This window comes from Danio rerio, chromosome 18 (genome assembly GCF_052040795.2).
Source record: "Danio rerio strain M-AB ecotype USA chromosome 18, GRCz13ab, whole genome shotgun sequence".
Taxonomy (NCBI): Eukaryota; Metazoa; Chordata; class Actinopteri; order Cypriniformes; family Danionidae; genus Danio; species Danio rerio.
The window spans coordinates 37528579-37546854 of record NC_141038.1 but is presented as its reverse complement, the minus strand read 5'-3'; the positions used below and the strand labels follow the sequence as shown (position 1 = coordinate 37546854).

The 18276-nt window shown below is 36.4% G+C and overlaps 1 protein-coding gene and 1 long non-coding RNA gene across 8 annotated transcripts in view; one reads left to right on the top strand and one right to left on the bottom strand.

The window, feature by feature from the left end:
* kcnab1a (potassium voltage-gated channel subfamily A regulatory beta subunit 1a) overlaps window positions 1-18276 on the bottom strand; it is a 295057-nt gene that overhangs the window by 39882 nt on the left and 236899 nt on the right. For all 7 annotated transcript variants that reach the window (XR_015514301.1, XR_015514302.1, XM_087291982.1 and 4 more), the window contains 2 exon segments: window positions 6512-6591; window positions 6385-6429 (listed from right to left, as the gene is read on the bottom strand). Coding sequence is in view for 5 of the 7 variants with exons in the window: in XM_087291982.1 (XP_087148108.1) it covers window positions 6385-6429; window positions 6512-6591 (125 nt within the window). In the remaining 2 variants the exon portion in view is untranslated.
* LOC147832892 (uncharacterized) overlaps window positions 1-18276 on the top strand; it is a 599182-nt gene that overhangs the window by 427102 nt on the left and 153804 nt on the right. The gene's annotated exons all lie outside the window — the stretch shown is intronic.

The following is an 18276-nucleotide window of genomic DNA, read 5'->3' as shown; positions in this document are numbered from 1 at the left end:
ATGGAGTCTGATTAACATGTACATGCTGGATGAAGTAGAGCTACAGTAGCATCATCATCTAGACCTGTTAAACAGGACTCTGCAGAGACAGTGATGCCATTGCTCACTGATGACACACATGTGACCTTCGCCTGTAGCTGTTTTGGCAGTAATCTGCAGGTCTCTTAGAGCTGCTCTCATCTGCATTGTAAATGGGTGTAAATGAGCTTTCACTAGTGTGAACTCGCGCTGTGTCCTACATTCAACACATTCACGAAAAAAAAAAAAAGTCAAGAGCTGCTATGAGAATTTTGGCTTTATAATATAATTAAGAAAGATTTTGAAGCAGAAAAGCGAGGTTGTGAAAATGAACAGATATATTAGGCCAGATGTCATGAATTCAATGACTTGGTTTCACACCCGGTCGTCACTGCGTAGCAGACGATCATCTGGTGTTAAAAACACACAAACTTCACACCATTGCCTCTGAGGAGTGAGATGGTGAAAATGAGGTGAAAGAAAAGAGGGTGACACTTTAGATCACAGCCTGCAAATGACATAGTAAGTAAACCAAATTTACAGTGTGCTTTTTTTTTGGTAATAATAAATTCAGAATGTAGGCTATGTGTAAACACAGGAATGACAATAAAAGTTAAGGGAAACAAACACCACTTGCAAACACTTACAGCCTGTAAATATGTTGTTTCTCATGTAAATACAAGAAAAAAAGGGGCCATCAGTTGCATTTACACTGTAAGATCAGGAAAACTAATACAGCTTTTTTATAATAACAGTTTTTTTTTTCTTTGACCTCTTTTAAATTCATTTTCCCATATCCTCTAATTTTTGTTATAACTCGATTTTACAGTATAAGTATAAGGTTTCTGTTATGTTTTGATTAGTTTTAGAAGAATTATAAGTGTTTTCAGCTGCATTGACTTTGATGGAAGAATCAGTTTAATAAATCAAACGTTAACATTTATATAAATAGATCACCTTTAAATTGATAAATTAACAGACATATATGAATTCGTTTTTTAATTGTATTGCTTAATTTAATAAAACATTAAAACATAATTGTTCAATGCATAAATGCCTAAACAAATAAACAGATAGACAAATTAAAATGTTTTAATTCATGTTTAATAAAAAAACTATTGTGCTTTTAAAGTTATTTATTAATATACTTTCTATTGCTTGATTTATGAGCATTTCACACCATGATTAAAATAAAGAGTTTTAAATGTGTCTATTTATTTACACTATTTATTTATTTATTAAAAATAATAATATATATATATATATAGCTTAAAGGGGCTAATCATTTTGTTTTTAAAATGTTTTTTAAAAACTGCTTTTATTCTAGCCAAAATAAAACAAATAAGACTTTCTCCAGAAAAAAAAAAAAAAAAAAAAAAAAAAAAAAATATATATATATATATATATATATATATATATATATATATATATATATATGTATATATATATATATATATATATATATATATATATATATATATATATATATATATATATATTTATATATATATATATATATATATATATATATATATATGTATATATATATATATATATATATATATATATATAAGAAAAAAGTATATATATATATTTTTATTTATTTTTTTTTTCTTCTTTCTGGAGAAAGTCTTATTTGTTTTATTTTGGCTATAAGCAGTTTTTAAAAAACATTTTAAGAACAAAATTATTAGCCCCTTTAAGCTATATATTTTTTTCAATAGTCTACGGAACAAACCATCTTTATACATTAACTTGCCTAATTACCCTAACCTGCCTAGTTAACCTAATTAACCTATACCTATATATTATTTACTGTCATCATGGCAAAGATAAAATAAATTAGTTATTACAATTTATTTATTAAAACTATTATGTTTGGAAATGTGTTAAAAAAAATCTTCTCTCCGTTAAACGGAAATTGGGAAAAAACAGGGGGGCTAATAATTCAGGAGGTTCAATAATTCCGACTTCAACTGTATATACATTTTGAGTTTGAATTAAATTGATCAATTCATGTTCAAGTAGGTTATGTGTCACTGTCATAGTCATCTGATATTGGGAATGCAGACTGTTATTTAGGGTTGTACATGTTTCCCAATTTTTTTTTATATTGTTACCTTACCTTGTCCTTGTATCTTGCCCTATAGATAAACTACACTGTAAAAAAAAATCGAATAAAAACTTACAGTTTAAAATGTCAGGGGTGGTAGCCGGAATTTAACCGTTTAAAATTGGGTAGGAACATAAAATAAATGCCAAAATTTTACAGTAAATAACCATATTTTGTAAAAATATTTTGTCATACACCAATGTAAGGTAAAACTCTAATGTGTATAATTAATGAACATAGCATAAAAAGTGAAGTGTCACGCAGGGAATCCTGGAAAAATTAACCATACATGTTAAGGAAATGTACTGTTAAACAGGTTGCGGGTTTTTACCAATAATTACTGTAAAGTTGTTACAAATGTAATCCCTATTTATAGTAAATAAATGGAATTTGCATATATTTAGTAATATTGCAGTACTAATGTTATTGCAAAAGAAGTAAGCAGTAATTCAGTTTATTTACTTTGCAGGGGTGTTGAGGACTGTAATCTAAAGTGCTACAGGAAAGAGAATGAATGAAAGGAAAGAGAAAATGAGTTATGGGGAGGTGTGGAAATAGGTAAGATTTAGAATATTTACAAGAGAAATGAAGAGAGAGAAACAAAGAAAATAAATATTGATAGAAAAGTAAACCAATGAAAGACATAGGTGAGGCAAATGGGTTCTTTAGCGTAGAATCTCTTTGTTCATTAAAATAGTAGATCTCAGGGGTCACTTCATCTTTAATGGACATCCATCAAACATTTACAGATGAGATCAATCCAGATGTGTTTATGAATTTTGATTGGGGTCATGGGATATTCACACACTAGCTGATGATGTGCTGACAGACAACGGGGAAAGTAATACAGGGCTTACATCTTAGAAGGTTCTGAAGTTCATAAAGATGGGCAGATTTAATTAGTTTGGAGACAGACTGAATAGAATCATGTAGCAACAATTCTAAAATACTACAATTAAATCAAATCAGTCTGATGAGATGTTCTGTGTGTCAAAGAGGGCAAAGGAGAGACAGTACATGCTGATTTTATGAATATCACGAATGAATACAAAATGAATGTTTATGATAGAAAGTTTCATTCTAAATTGATTTAAATTATTACAATTTAAAGTTTCCAAAAGCATCTTAAAATATAATTATTTTGACTTTCCAGTAGCAATTATTTCAGTCTTATAATGTCATATTATTAGAATTTACTTTAAAATGCTTGTTTGATATTGTACTACTATTACTACTGACAGTAGCTGTGCTGCTTAAAGGAATAGTTTACCCAAAAATGAAAATTCGTTTATCATTTACTTTATTCTCACTTCTTCCAGACCTATATATATCCGAGACACCTATATTTATGTTCACTAATTTTGGATCAAATGCAATGAAAATAACATATTAATTGACATAAAAGGAAAATGACTCAACTGATACACAGTAGTCTGAGAAAAATAATAATTTTAGGAGAAAATTTCAGATAGAACTTAGAGGTTTTTGCATCTGAACTCTTCATATATTGTGTATTCAACCCAGGCTCATTCTGAAAATGTACTGCTATATACATTTATGGGGAGCACCAAATACAGAAGCTACTTTTTTTTTTACAGTTTTTGTGTAAATCCACCAGAGGTCGCTGTCGATTTACTGACTGACAGATCGATTACTGACCCACCCTCCTCCTTCCCTAAACCAAACCAATAAGCCAATAGTTGTTTTCAAAAGCTCCGATTGACCCACGCACCCACCCACTTCCTTAAACCCAACCGACAGTTTTAAAAAGCAATCCAAAGCTCTCACCTGATTTTTACCTTATTTTCATATATCTTACCACATTCTCACCCTGTTATTTACTTGATTGTTTATTTTTTGGCTTCTGTTTTTGTCTTACCTTCTTTTTGTAATCGTTCTTCGTCAGACTCGAACCCCATCACTGTGGTCAATTCCTTACTGCGTCTAACTCTAACCCTAGCTCAAATCTGCCGATGTACATGATGAGCTAACTGGACAAATTGGTAACAGCAGGAAAGCTGTCCAAACTAAGGTAAGCGGTCAGCTGGTAAGTGCAAAAAGGAGTAGCTTTTTGCTGCCCCATATGTAGAAAGGCAGCCATACGTACAGTACTTCTGGCTACATATTTCGCTGTCTCCAAAAATGTATATAGGGCCATGTTTTCAGAATGAGCCTAGTGTGTATTACTCCACCTACATAGAGCGACAGAAGATCAATAAATTCACTACAGTTTAACAACTATTGCAGCTGTTGGACAACATAATGTTCTTTTAAGGGTTTTTAGGCAAGAATGTAGTTAAGAATGCAACTATGCAGTTTTTTTTTTTATACGGATAGTGCCTATTTTAAATATTAAGAATTTCAGAGAGTCAGCCTTCAGCCTGTCATACTTGGCACAGCAAAGATGGTTAACTTTCCAATACAATTGTATAATAAGTTCTTAGAGGGTAAAAACTTATCATTTTCTCAGTGTATAGTTTTAAACTACGGCTGAACAAATCACCACCGAACAGGTAAGTGACATTTTAAGTCGATCTATCTCTTTTGCATGTTGTAGTGCTCTATTTATACCATAGTAACACTGTAGTGTATTGATTTTCTTTTGGCTTTTCCGGGGATAATTACTGTGAAATTCCATTTGCAACAGAGAAATACTGAGAAATGTCTCCAGACTGAAGGCATTTCATGCCGTTTTGCATGTTGTAGTGCTCTATTTATACCATAGTAACACTGTAGTGTATTGATTTTCTTTTGGCTTTTCCGGGGATAATTACTGTGAAATCTTGTTTGCAACAGAGAAATACTGAGAAATGTCTCCAGACTGAAGGCATTTCATGCCGTTCAGCATTTTAATTTTAAAATGTGAGCAAAATCAGCTGTTTTCTCATTACTGTTGACATTAAGTCAGAAAATCATTCGATTACAAGCTCTAAAGTGATAATGGTGAATTAGCAATGGTTTCTGCTGTTCTGACTTCAACTGCAGTTGTAAATGAACGGCGGAACAAAGTATTTCCTTGTGCAAAAGAATTTATAAGTCTGTCTGTGTTTGATTTCCTTTATAATATATACACGATTATGCCATCAAACTGTTGTATAAAAGCAATATCACACTCGTAGCATAGTGATAAGGCTCTATTCACGTTATTCTTCGCGTATGAGCGATCACAACCATTTGAATCTTTTTGGCTCAAGATTTCCGGTGTCATTCACTTCCATTCATTTTTATATGTAAAAAAACAGTTCCTAATGTTGATTGATGTTGTAAACTGATATTTTCTTATTCTATTGTTCCACTTGGGCAGCACTGTGGCACAATGGGTAGCACAATCGCCTCACAACAAGAAGGTCACTGGTTTGAGCCCTGGCTGGGTCAGTATAGTCTGTATAGTCATGCAAACACTTGTTTGTAGAGCAAGTAGTTTGACTGTTTTCTGCGGTTTATTATTCCTAGTCATTTCTCCCATAGCAGCTGAATCTAAAGTTCTAAAACAATCGCAAAACAGAGTGCACTTCCGCATTGAAAAATAAGGTCAATATCATCACTGGTGGGACACTAAGGGACTCGCGCCTTCTAAGCCAACACACGCCTTCCACCAGTGCCGATACACAGCCATATCGCACTGCTACTCGTGTAATATTGTTCATATGTAAAAAATTTAATTCAATCAACCTGCTATTGAAGTAATTGTAGAGTCAATGCAAGAAAGATATAACTCCCCTTCAAATCATAAGGGGCTCAGTGGTGCGCTGAGCTCAAGCATTATTAAGTATTTACCATTCTAAATACAGTAAAATCCAGTAGGCAGTATAATAGTTCTTTGTTTTCATCTTTTTATGTTTAATAACTTTCCCAGACTCCACAGCTCATGTGGAAACTGCTGTGAATCTTGCAGCGAATAATAAATCTCACTTCAATTGACAAATCAGCTGAATAATTACTCAAAGTCAGCAAAAGCGCTGTCATTCCAGAAGTTACGGCAATCACAGTGGGTTAGCATCTGTTTCCATGGCAATAATTCAATAATGCACCAATTTGCTGGCAACAAACTGACACAAACTAAACATTATCCTAGAAAGCAAAGTTTATGTGTGTAATGAGATGTAACCAGATTCAGCAGGTACACAATAGAACAAAAAAAAAAAAAAACATAACATAAAAAGCTTCACTTTCACTGAATTTATGTTTGCTTCTCTATTATTGTGCAAAGTGACACGGATGGGTTTGACACATAAAATACAAATGAGCCGTACCTCCAGCCCTTCTTTTTGATGATGTTTCCCAGTATGACTTCAGCTCTGTAACAGACAGAAAATTTAATGATGAATCATGGAGCGAAGTGAATTCTGGGTAATGTTGTTGATGCTGAGTCACACTCACTTTCCAGCAGCGTACACCTCTGCAGTGTCAAACAGATTCACCCCGCTCTCATACGCTATAGTCATCAGCTGCTCAGCAACCTGCAATACACAACAAACACACACAGAAAATCAGAGATAGACGGGTCATTGTCCCGAGGAAACCCTGTTGGTGTGAAACTGTTGCTTTTCAGGAAATGGGTCAGACACTTGTATGCAGTGGTGGATAAAGTATGTAAATCAAGTACTTCAAGCCTAATGATATACACTAACTGACGAAAGTCTTGTTGCCTATCCAAGTTTTAGGAACAACAAATAATACCTTGACTTCTAGTTGATCATTTAGTATCAGAAGTGGCTTATATGAAAGGCAAAGACCCTAGACTACGCTTATTTTACCAAAATAAAATATGATCATGCCTTGATTTTAAATTATTTAATTAAGACAGTAAGGTCTAATTTTGCTTAGACAAAAGTATTGTCACTTAACAGAAATAATGTACAGTATAGAATATAAAATCATGGTGCAATGGAAAAAGAAGTTATATTGTGGATGACTCCCATGAGCTTGGAAGACTGCATCCATACATCTCTCTGGAATGGCAAAGAAAGCATTCTTGCAGGACTCCTAGAGTTCATCAAGATTCTTAGGATTCATCTTCAGTGCCTCCTCCTACATTTTACCCAATACATGCTCATTAATGTTCATGTCTGGTGACTGGGCTGGCCAATCTTGGAGCACCTTTACCTTTTTTGCTTACAGGAACTTTGACGTGAAGGCTGAAGTATAAGAATCAGTGCTATCCTGCTGAAGAATTTACCCTCTCCTGTGGTTTGTAGTGTAATGGGCAGCAAAAATGTCTTGATTCCTCAGGCTGTAGATGTTGCTATCCACTCTGCAGATCTTTTGCACACCATACACTGAATGCAACCCCAAACCATGATTTTTCCTTCACCAAAGTTGACTGATTTCTATGAGAATCTTGGGTGCATGCGAGTTCCAATAGATCTTTGTGATGATTGGGTTGCAGTTCAACATGATTCCTCAGAAAAATCTTCCACTTTTCCAAATGATCAACTAAAAGTCAAGTTATTATTTGCTGCTCTTACAATTGGGATAGATGACAAGACTTTTGTCTGCAAGTGTATCATCCTGGTAAAGTAACTCCTTTACTCCTTTTGACTTCAGCCAGAATGTCAAAAAATTGTAAACCTTGCTTAAAAAATAAATAAATAAATAAATAAATAAATAAATAAATAATAAAATGAAATGCATAAAATTAAATAATTAAAATTTAAAATTGCATTATAATCACTTTTATCATAAAATTTAATTAATGTGTCAGTACTTTTTAAAAATAGTTTTATAACAACTGTAGTAATATTTAATGGCATTTAAATGATATATTTCCTCACCTTAGAATTATAAGGTTCTATGTGACATTTTTGTAAAAGTTGAGTTATTTACATATTCTTATTAAATGACAACTTATTTACATTATGGGAAGTTTTTTATAAGTTGTTTACATGTTAAGACTTTATATTTAATAAACAATCGTTACACACATACTGTTTGTTATGGAATGCAAAAACTTTGAAACTCAATATCTCAAAATCAATTAGAACGCAAATAGAACCTTATAATTCTAATGCTACGATTTGATTTGTTAAGAAAAAAAAGAATGCTGTTATAAAATTTATAAAACACTGACAGGTTTTTAAGACAAAGAAATTTTAGGATCTTTGTTTATGTCAAGCTGTCATAACAAAAGCTTTTCAAACAATGTCATACTTGGATCAGCAAATGACACTTAATGGCAGTTGTCATATGCATAAAGTCTCGTTCATAATCATGACATATCATGTCTTAATCCTATAATAACCCCTTTCAAGTGTTACCTCAAGTCTTATTCCAGTAAAAAGTAAATCCTTTATAATTTTACTCAAATCATATTACAAAAGAGCTTCAGTAATTTTACTTAAAAAGAAAAAAAGACATTCTTTAAAACCTAAAAAATCTTTCTGAAGAGAACATGATTCACCATGTCTTTGTTTTGAAAACGCTGCTTCATTGGCTGCACTTGAAATTCTGCCTTGACAACCCTGCTGGGGTGCGATTCTCAAAACCATCGTTAGCCAACTAGGGTCGCTGGTTTTGTCGTTACAAACATAGTCTGTAGTTGTTGATTTTCATTTGAAACATTCTAACGTTCATAGTTGGAATTATTAAAAATAAAAAAAGCATTAAGGTCATCTCTCTCATGTGTAAATTGCTTTCAAACTATTTTTACAGTTCAGTTTTAGCGATCTTTATGTTAACCTTCGTGCTTCCTTTGCAGTGCATTTCAAAAACATTGATGTCATTTTGAACACAGCCTCATGGCGAAATCTATAGGTAACCTATTATTTAAAAGCAGTCTTCAAACCTTGTATGATTTTTTTCATTTCTAATAAATAATAAATATTAAATTTAATTTTATAATAAATAGCCTCATTATTTATTTATAGGATTTTTATGATATTAGAATACATGTTAGCTTTTGGAAGTGATATGTTGAATAGAATATGTAATTTTCAACTTCTCAAAAATATTAGTAAGGCAATCATAGACCCTATGTGCCATTTACATATATTTCAGTTAATATGGAAAGCGAGTGCAATTATTTTACCAAATCTAATATTGGATTTTATTTTAAATGCGTGTGCGTGTAAAACAATATAATTTGCACAAAGAAATTATGTGTTTTTCTCTAAAGAATGAGTTACTCTACCCAATTTAGAGCATCATTTTGGGCGTTTTACAATATAACTAACGTGGTTCAAGCGATGGATCTGCGGCAGAGAAACTAGGGGTTTTGGGAAACACTCGTCACTACATCGTTCCCAAACGATGCATTATACTATGTTAGTTCAGCTGCGAGTTACGTCATTGTTTGGGAAACATATTGTTTAATATATATTATATAATACAAGAATGATGCTGAATTTTGCTTAATTGCAGCAGGACAGAGGCACTTTTTGAACCCATCTGACGAAATAGAAAAGTAAAATTACTTAGTAGATATTTAAATGCTGATATACATTTTTCTTAATTTTTATACAAACAGACGCACTGGGTAGCGCTGTCGCCTCACAGCAAGAGAGTCGCTGGTTTGAGTCCCAGCTGGGTCAATTGGCATTTCTGTGTGGAGTTTGCATGTTATCCTCATGCTCACATGGGTTTCCTGCGGGTGGTCCGGTTTCCCTGACAGTCCAAAGACATGTGCTAGGTGAATTGGGTAAGCTAAATTGTCCGTAGTGTATTTGTATATGTCCTGGTGCTCCAGGTTGGGGGTTGAGTGTTGGGCTAATGACCCACCTCGTAAAAATTAAATGTTACAAAACACCAACATTGGTGTTTTTGCAACACCAGTTTTGTCTATTAGTAATTTTTAATTATCTGTACTTAAACATTTAAGTTATCTGTAATTAAACATTTAAGGTAATTCAACAAAGAAACCATATTTAATCAATGATTTGATCGATTTCCTATTACTCAAACAAACTGAGGGAATTACTTTCTCAAATCATTTGAGTAGTCTCAACTTATTAGGGTTTACATTGTACATGGCTTATTTCCAAAATCATTACATGCAACTACTATACTATTACTGTTTGAACATTCCTGTTTGAATTAATTAATTTGAATCAAACTTAGTGTTTGAATTACTCTTATAAATAGAAAGTGTGTGGTAAACAAAACTTTATTCCATCCTCATATTGAGTTTCTTTAACCCCTTTGTTTTGGCATCAAACAGATATATATGGTTTATGATCTGATTAAGGTTTGTGACAGGTTTAGTATTACAGGTATAAATGTTAGTTAGATGGTAGACAGGATTAATAGTGTTAACTGCAGATGTATTTATAGAAAGTAATTATAGATAATACATTTTCTAATAAGTTTAAGGCATTATATAATATAAATACAATGGACTACTTGCATCTATACAATATGTACATTGTATCAAATGTTTATTTAAAATGTAAATCACATTAAATAATTGGCACACACTATTTGGCTTGATGCCTGAAGTTTTGTGATATCCTACTCGTGTCTTCAATTTTAAGTTCCTCCTTAACTTTTCTTATGAGAAGCCATAATTATATTTCCCCCTGTCAAGTTCAACAAATCTCCCAGCTCATCAATAAAGGACTACTCATCCAGGAAGGTGACCCTCGGCGCAAAGACAGAGATGAAAGAGAGGTAAGGAAAAATGCCAAAAGCATATTAAAGATAAGCTAACTGATCAAGTGCACAGCTTGTGATGATGCTACACTACTAGGTGGTAACCTACAGGTCAATGTCAACATTTACATTTAGTCATGGTTTTGAACTTACAAGAAGTAATAGGTGAAAAAAGCTATTTTAATACTGTTCTTTACACTGTCAGTCCATGTCTAATTATTTGTCCAAATGCTGAGATCTGATTTGTGTTTCCAATTGTTTCATTTTGCCAAATATTTACATTGGTTATCATGGCAATGATAATGTGTTGCTATGATAATTGAGTATTTCCAACAGCTGTGTAATAAGTAAGGGATAAATTACATCCAGGCATTTATAGTGGGTGATTACACGGCTGTACCGAATACTCGATTCTAATAGGGATCTAATGATTCACCTGACTCACGATTCAATACAACGTCTGTGACAGTAGTTTTTTACTGTGCTGCATCATATTCATTGTTCTGTTTGTTTAAGTTAATGTCTTTTTCCAAGTTTGGGCCTGTAAACCCTGCACTCTCTCTGTTAAAAATGTATTGTGATTCGTTCAACATTTCTACCGGTGTAAACCATCACATATTTGATCATTTGATCAATTTTTTATTGACTCACGGTGAATTGTTACATCCCTAGACTCTAATAAGGTATGTTATTCTGAGATAACACCCGCTGAATAACACAATCATCACAAATCATCGGGGAACATTGAATCACCATTGTTCAATTTCACATCCATATAATTACATCCATATTAACATGTATCTGCTTATCTGTCACACTTAAGTTTTTTACTGTTTGCTCCTGTCATATGCAACTGCTTTGAATGTTATCACTAGATTGAGTGGGCATTATTAGTGGTTAAATCTGATAGATATGGGCCAGTTGGGGCCTTCTGCACCAACTGGTAGGCTCATAAAGCTTTTATCATCCATTCACATGGTTAAACAGCTATATCCTAATAGAAAGACTCCAGATCTAGATCTGTTTTTACATTATTGTGATGGTTGGGTTAAGGGTTGGAGTAGATGTTAATAAAATACAATTGATTGTAAATTTAATAAGTAATATAAATTATTATCGTTAACTTCTGGCCGCAGCGGTATGTGATCTAGAGCTGATTAACCATGTAAATGGATGATAACAGCCTTCTAAGCCTATCAGTAGGTGCATACTGGTCCATATCTATTAGCTGATAACCACTGATAACGCCCGTTGAGTGATGACATTCGAATAGGGTATCTTATGAATGAATAATATGTAGGTTAGTATATAGTGTAAACAGCCCCATATAGTGGAGAGGGGTCTGGATGCCGACCAGGGGTGCGTTTGTCAAACATAACTAGTGGTGGAACTATCATAGTACGATGCATTGTTTATGAAAAGAACAATGTAGTCACCAGTGTTTCCCCAAAACAGTACTTTCTCTGTCGCAGATCCATCATTTGAACCACGTTAGTTATAACATAAAACCTTCATAATGGTGCTCTAAATAGAGCAGAGTAACAACTTCTATAGAGAAAATGACCATAATTTTTTGTATAAAATTATATTGTTTTACACTAACATGCACTTCAAATTCAATATTAGTTTTACTAAAATATGCACTCGTTTTCTATATTAACTGAAATATATGTAAACGGCACATATAGGGCCAATGTTTTCTTTACAAATATTATTGAGAATATTCCATATTCTATTCTAAAACTTAAAACTACTTAGCTAACACTCTTATATCATATATAATTCATATAAATAAATAATTTATATGATTTATATATGAGATTAGATTGTTAGTAATTTAGAGTGGTTGTAATTTACAGAAGGCAATTTATTAAGAAAAGTAATAATAATAAATATAATATATATATTCATTCATTCATTCATTTTCTTTCCAGCTTAGTCTCTTTATTAATCTGGGGTCGCCACAAGCGGAATGAACCGCCAACTTATCCAGCATGTGTTTTACGCAGCAGATGCCCTTCCAGCTGCAACCCAACTCTGGGAAACATCCATGCACACTCATTCACACACATGCACTATGGACTATTGAGCCTACCCAATTCACCTGTACCACAAGTTTTTGGACTGTGGGGAAAACCGGAGCACCCAGTGGAAACACACATGAACGCAGGGTGAAAATGCAAACTCCACACAGAAACACCAACTGACCCAGCTGAGGCTCGAACCAGCAACCTTCTTACTGTGAGGCGACAACACTTTCTACTGTGCCACTGTGTCACCAAAATAATATGTTATTGTTGTTATTATTATTATTATTAAGTAGGATATTGTTTATTTCATTTTTTTGTAAAAAGTCTACTTTTACAACTGTGACACATTCAAACCACTGCAGAAATGTTCTAACCACATGGCCCATGTCATATACAGTAGGCTACAGACACATTTCTTAAAAAACCTACTATAAATTAAAACCCTTAACTTATGCTATATATTTTTGTTTTCACAAAACAAACGTAAATTCTGCTTTTAAATAATAGCCACCTAGGCTATAGCTTTTGTCATGAGTAACGGTTGCGTTCAAAATGTCATAAATGTTTTCTAAGTGCACTACAAAGGCAACGCAATTGTCAATATGAAGATGGTAACACAACATACTATATATTACTGCACACTTTAAGTAATTTATTAAGCGTTAGCAAATAGTTAATCATTTGTTAAACATTAACTCATTATAATACATTAGTAAGCAGTTTATACGTACAGCTACAAATGCTCTACTCTTAGAAATGTAAATTGTGCTTGATGATTGCATTTTCATATTTTGGTAATGATAATTACTAAAACCATTACTAAATTAGGTATTGCATTATTTATAAACCAAAACCAAAGAGTAAGTAAATGATTAATAAACTGTTCAAATTAACGTTTAGATATCTTCATATTTAGGCATATACTTATAATTACAATGAATGTTCCTCACTGGTGGAATGATGTTCCCTTTCCCACTCTAAGGATACACTGATATCCTTCAAACGACAACTAGAAACCCATCTTTTCTGAGAACACCTGAACCCAAGTGAATTATACTAAAATCACCCATAAGAAGCACTTTCTTTCTCCCTCTCTCTCTCTAAAAAAAAAACTAAAAAAAAAAATTAAAAATTCCTATAGCACTAAATTCTCTGACCACAAACAAGTTATTTTAAATAACAAGCTTGTATGTATTGCCTCTTCTTGTTGAATCGCTGAATACCTCCTTAACTGTAAGTTGATTTGGACAAAAGTGTCTGCTAAATGACTAAATGTAAATATATGTTAATAAATGCTTTAACCTATTTTAAGCCCAGCACCGGCACCTATAGCTAACGAAGTTCATAGTTGCCATCTTCTTTTTCTAAGTAATTTTCTACATGTTATCCATGTTTAATTTGTCAATGACATGCAAGCAAACAACCAAATAAAAGATTTCAAGAAAGAAAAAACGAAGGAATTGATTTACTTCCTGCCGCATGAGGCCTTCAACTTCCTACCCCTCATTTCAGGATGCAAAATTGAGGCAAACCTTCCCAAATGAGGGCAATAATCATGATACGAAAGAGTTTTTTGTTCACAAATATAAATCAACATAATCATAAAGTTGTTTAGATTCATTTTCCCAGAGATGGGTTGCGGCTGGAAGGGCATCGGCTGCTTAAAAACCTGCTGGATAAGTTGGCGGTTCATTCCGCTGTGGTGACCCCGGATTAATAAAGGAATTAAGCCGACAAGAAAATGAATGAATGAATGAATGAACAAATGTTTAGATTCATTCAAAATAAAACAAATCTTTCAATAAATCTATTGTTTTTTTGTATTGTCAAAAGTTCAAGCGGCAACTATAGTTGCCAGTTGGCAAATACATTGTAAGTGCATAAACCATGGGGAATTAGGGAATATATTTTTTTAAATAAGTTAAAAAATCAAGGTTAATTGTTTGTTTAATGATTCTTTAATGATTTTTGTTTTCATAATACCCCATCTAAACATAACCTAACAATTTAACTGATACCTTTGCTTTAAAGTAGACTTTGTTGATGCACAATTTGACACACAGCAAAATCAACTTCTCCCACTGGTCCCACTCCTACAAAGAGTTAAAATAACACTGGAGCAGAGTTAAAGTGCTAAGTGAACAGAGAACAATGAACTCTTGCTGTTAAAAAGCAGAATCACTGACGAAAAACACAAAACTACAACCAATTTTAGTAACAACCTTAGGCCCTGCTGTCCACACAAACATGGATTTTGTCTAAATTGCAGCTTTTTTTTGACAAAAATTTTTGAAAGCTCTTTGTCAGGATGAAGATTTTTTAAAGCGCCCTAGTCTGTGTTTTTTAGAAAATGGGGAAAAAAAGTTTTCGTTTACATTAACACCTGTGTACGTGTGGACATAGCCTTAGGAACTTGTCTAAAAACTTAATAAATCTCTTAAAATCTCAAGATCTAAAGATTCAAGATCTTTAAAAAAAACTCTGCAAACAAAATCAGCAGCTTTACTTATCACTGAGCTGTTTAACTATTTCTGTCAGATATCAACACGCTCGACCCTCGAACGCAAACCGCAGAAATTGGCGGTGGCGTGGGAGAATGGAGACATGGAAATACGCGTCCTTCAGGTCTATGGCTGCAAACCAATCCTGAGGACGAACGCATTGGAGAATGCGCCTCTGCGTGAGCATTCTGAACGGCAGCCTGTGCAGACAGCGGTTCAAAACGCGCAGATCTAGGATTGGCCGTGACCCACCGCTCTTTTTGGGTACGATGAAGTATGGGCTGTAAAACCCACTCTCCATCTCGGCTGGAGGAACCGGCTCGATTGCACCCTTCGCCAGGAGGGCAGCAATCTCCTCTCGCAAGACAGGGGCGGACAGGGGGTTGACCCTGGAGAAATACACGCCCGTAAACTTGGGGGGCCGTTTCGCAAACTGAATCGCGTAACCGAGTCTGATTGTGCGTATGAGCCACCGCGAGGGGCTGGCCCGCGCTAACCAGGCAGGCAGAGCCCTCGCTAATGGAGTCATCGCTACAATTGCTGACGTACCAGCGGTGGGGCAGCGCGGAGTGGGTGTGCTGATCCGGGAAGCACGAGGGTCCCGCGGAAGAGCTGGAGGAGAGCGATTCGCTCTGGCTCCGCACCCTGACTCCGGAGAGGGGGCTGGAGGGCTGAGGGAAGGGAGACCGTCCCCCCAGCGCTCGTGAGCCACTGGCGAAGCATGTAGAGTCTGCGAGCCGGAAGGCAGCGCGTCCCGGACTGGCAGAACTCGTGCAGTCACATCCGGGGAAGGGAAAAAGTGCTCTTTTACTGATGTTTTGGTGGCACTGAAAAGTACCGTTGTTATCGGGGCCCCGCCCTCCAGCGGGGAAAGAGCAAGTTTCCTCTTCTCCGGATGGCCTGTCTCAGGGACGCTTCGCGGTCCGTTTACCGGACTTAACGGCGCCCTGGGCAGGAGGGGCTGCCTGCTTTCGAGGTGTACGCCGCGCCCGCTTGGCCGGAGGCGCAGGCGGGGGCGGAGCAGCACTCGTTGGCGGGCGCCCTCGGCGAGGAACAGCGGAGGTGGATGGCTCGGCGGGCGGAGCGGGCTTACGGCCACGCCGATAGATGACATTGCCAATCGCATCCGACTGCTCTTTCACCGCCTTGATTTCCTGGGTGAATTCACCGACGGTGTCGCCGAACAGGCCAGCCTGGGATATGGGCGAGTCAAGAAAGCGAACTTTGTCAACATCGTGCATATCGGCCAAGTTTAGCCAGAGGTGGCGTTCCTGAACCACAAGTGTGGACATCGTCCTCCCCAGCGCACACGCGGCGGACTTAGTAGTCCGAAGAGCATAGTCGGTCGCGGTGCGCAGCTCATGTAATAAGCTTGGCTTGGTCCGGCCGCGGAGCTGGGGGATAAACCATCTCCAACCCCACGGCCGAAGCAGCCCGGGAAAGCACGGCTAACATGTCCGCTTCAGGATCCAATTTGACAGCGCTCACCTGCCCGGAGGGGGCGAGCGGGTCCGGATCTTCGTCGGACAGTGAAAGCCCACCCTCCGATGCCGCGGAGGACATCTGATCTCTGGTGTCAGCGAGTGTGAGAGCTACCATCTGGTTAGACGGATCACTCCCACTACCCGAAGCTTGGATGGAGCGCCGTGAGGAGCGAGAGGTCCGCGAGCCCGTGGGCGGTGGATTATCTCCCGCTGAAACCCTCAGATCTGCCCGAGCGCCCGCTGCTTTTTTAGAACAGGAGGCAACTGGGGTGGCTCGCTTTAACATGCTGGACCCCCAAACATGCAATGCAGTGATCGTGTCCATCATCCGGAGCCAGGAAACCCCCGCATCCAGAAACGCACAGTCGGAGCGCCATCCTGAAAAGGACGTGCTACACGACTGTGTTGCTCTTTTAGGAAAGTTTGCAACAATACGCACTGCTCTGGAGGACCGGACCCAAAGAACCGCAGGCAAGGGAGAAACCCAGCTCGACCGTCTGAAACCGCGAAGACCCACTCTGGACCGGGAGACACACTCGTTCGCTCTGAAGTGCTGATCAGCAAGAGGAACCCTCATCGACTCACTCAGAAAGGATCTGAAGCGAAAAGGATGGCGTCTGCTGGCTTCAGGTGTGCTTATATGCTGAGATAATTGCAGATGCCGCACACCTGCGCAAGCTTACGCTGCCAATTAATTTCATTCATTGGCCCGTTCAATACTCTCCAGACAAGCGGCTTCTGATCCGAATCCTCCCATTTCATGGCACTGAAGTTCCCCAACCGAAGGGGAACTACTGGTTCTGGTCCTTGCGGTCCAGCTGGCGTTTCTGTGCGGAGTTTACACATTCTCCCCGTGCTCCCGTGGGTTTCCCCCAGGTTCTCCTGTTTCCTCCCACCGTCAAAAAACATGCAACCTAAGTTAATTGACTAATCCAAATGGGCATCATAAACATGCTCTAGTAAATAGTTATCTTCTAAGAGCAATCACTATCGGTTTATTAGCTACTATAGCAGGGGAGTTCTCGAGATCTACCTGAGCTCAAACTCCCCTCTCGCCTTGCAAACGGGAGGGAGCCCCAGGCTTAAGGATCTTATGAGCTCAGGGCTCTTTCCCAGGACAGCATGCCGAACAAGCTTTATAATCAATCATTAGTATAATCATTTTAAGTGTGAACTCTTGAAAAACATGTTAAATACGCTTATGAATATAAATAGATCTTTTGACAGCAGTTGTTTTGAGTTTGAGTTTTGAGTTCTTACAACATGTTTGTCCACCGGCAACTAGTTGTCGCATATTCAAATATGATTTTCTTAAAAAACATCAAAACATGGAGAAAGTAAATACAAACCATGTTCATATAGGACACCATTAACAAGGCTACATGCATGAAATCATTCTTAAATATTTGGGCACAAATAGGTTAACAGAACCCATACAGTTTTGTGACCTAATCTAAAGTTAGGACTATTTATTCTTTATAAATCTCTTAAACACTTACGTGGCTAAATATAAAATAAACCATTTTTACAAATCAGATAGCTAT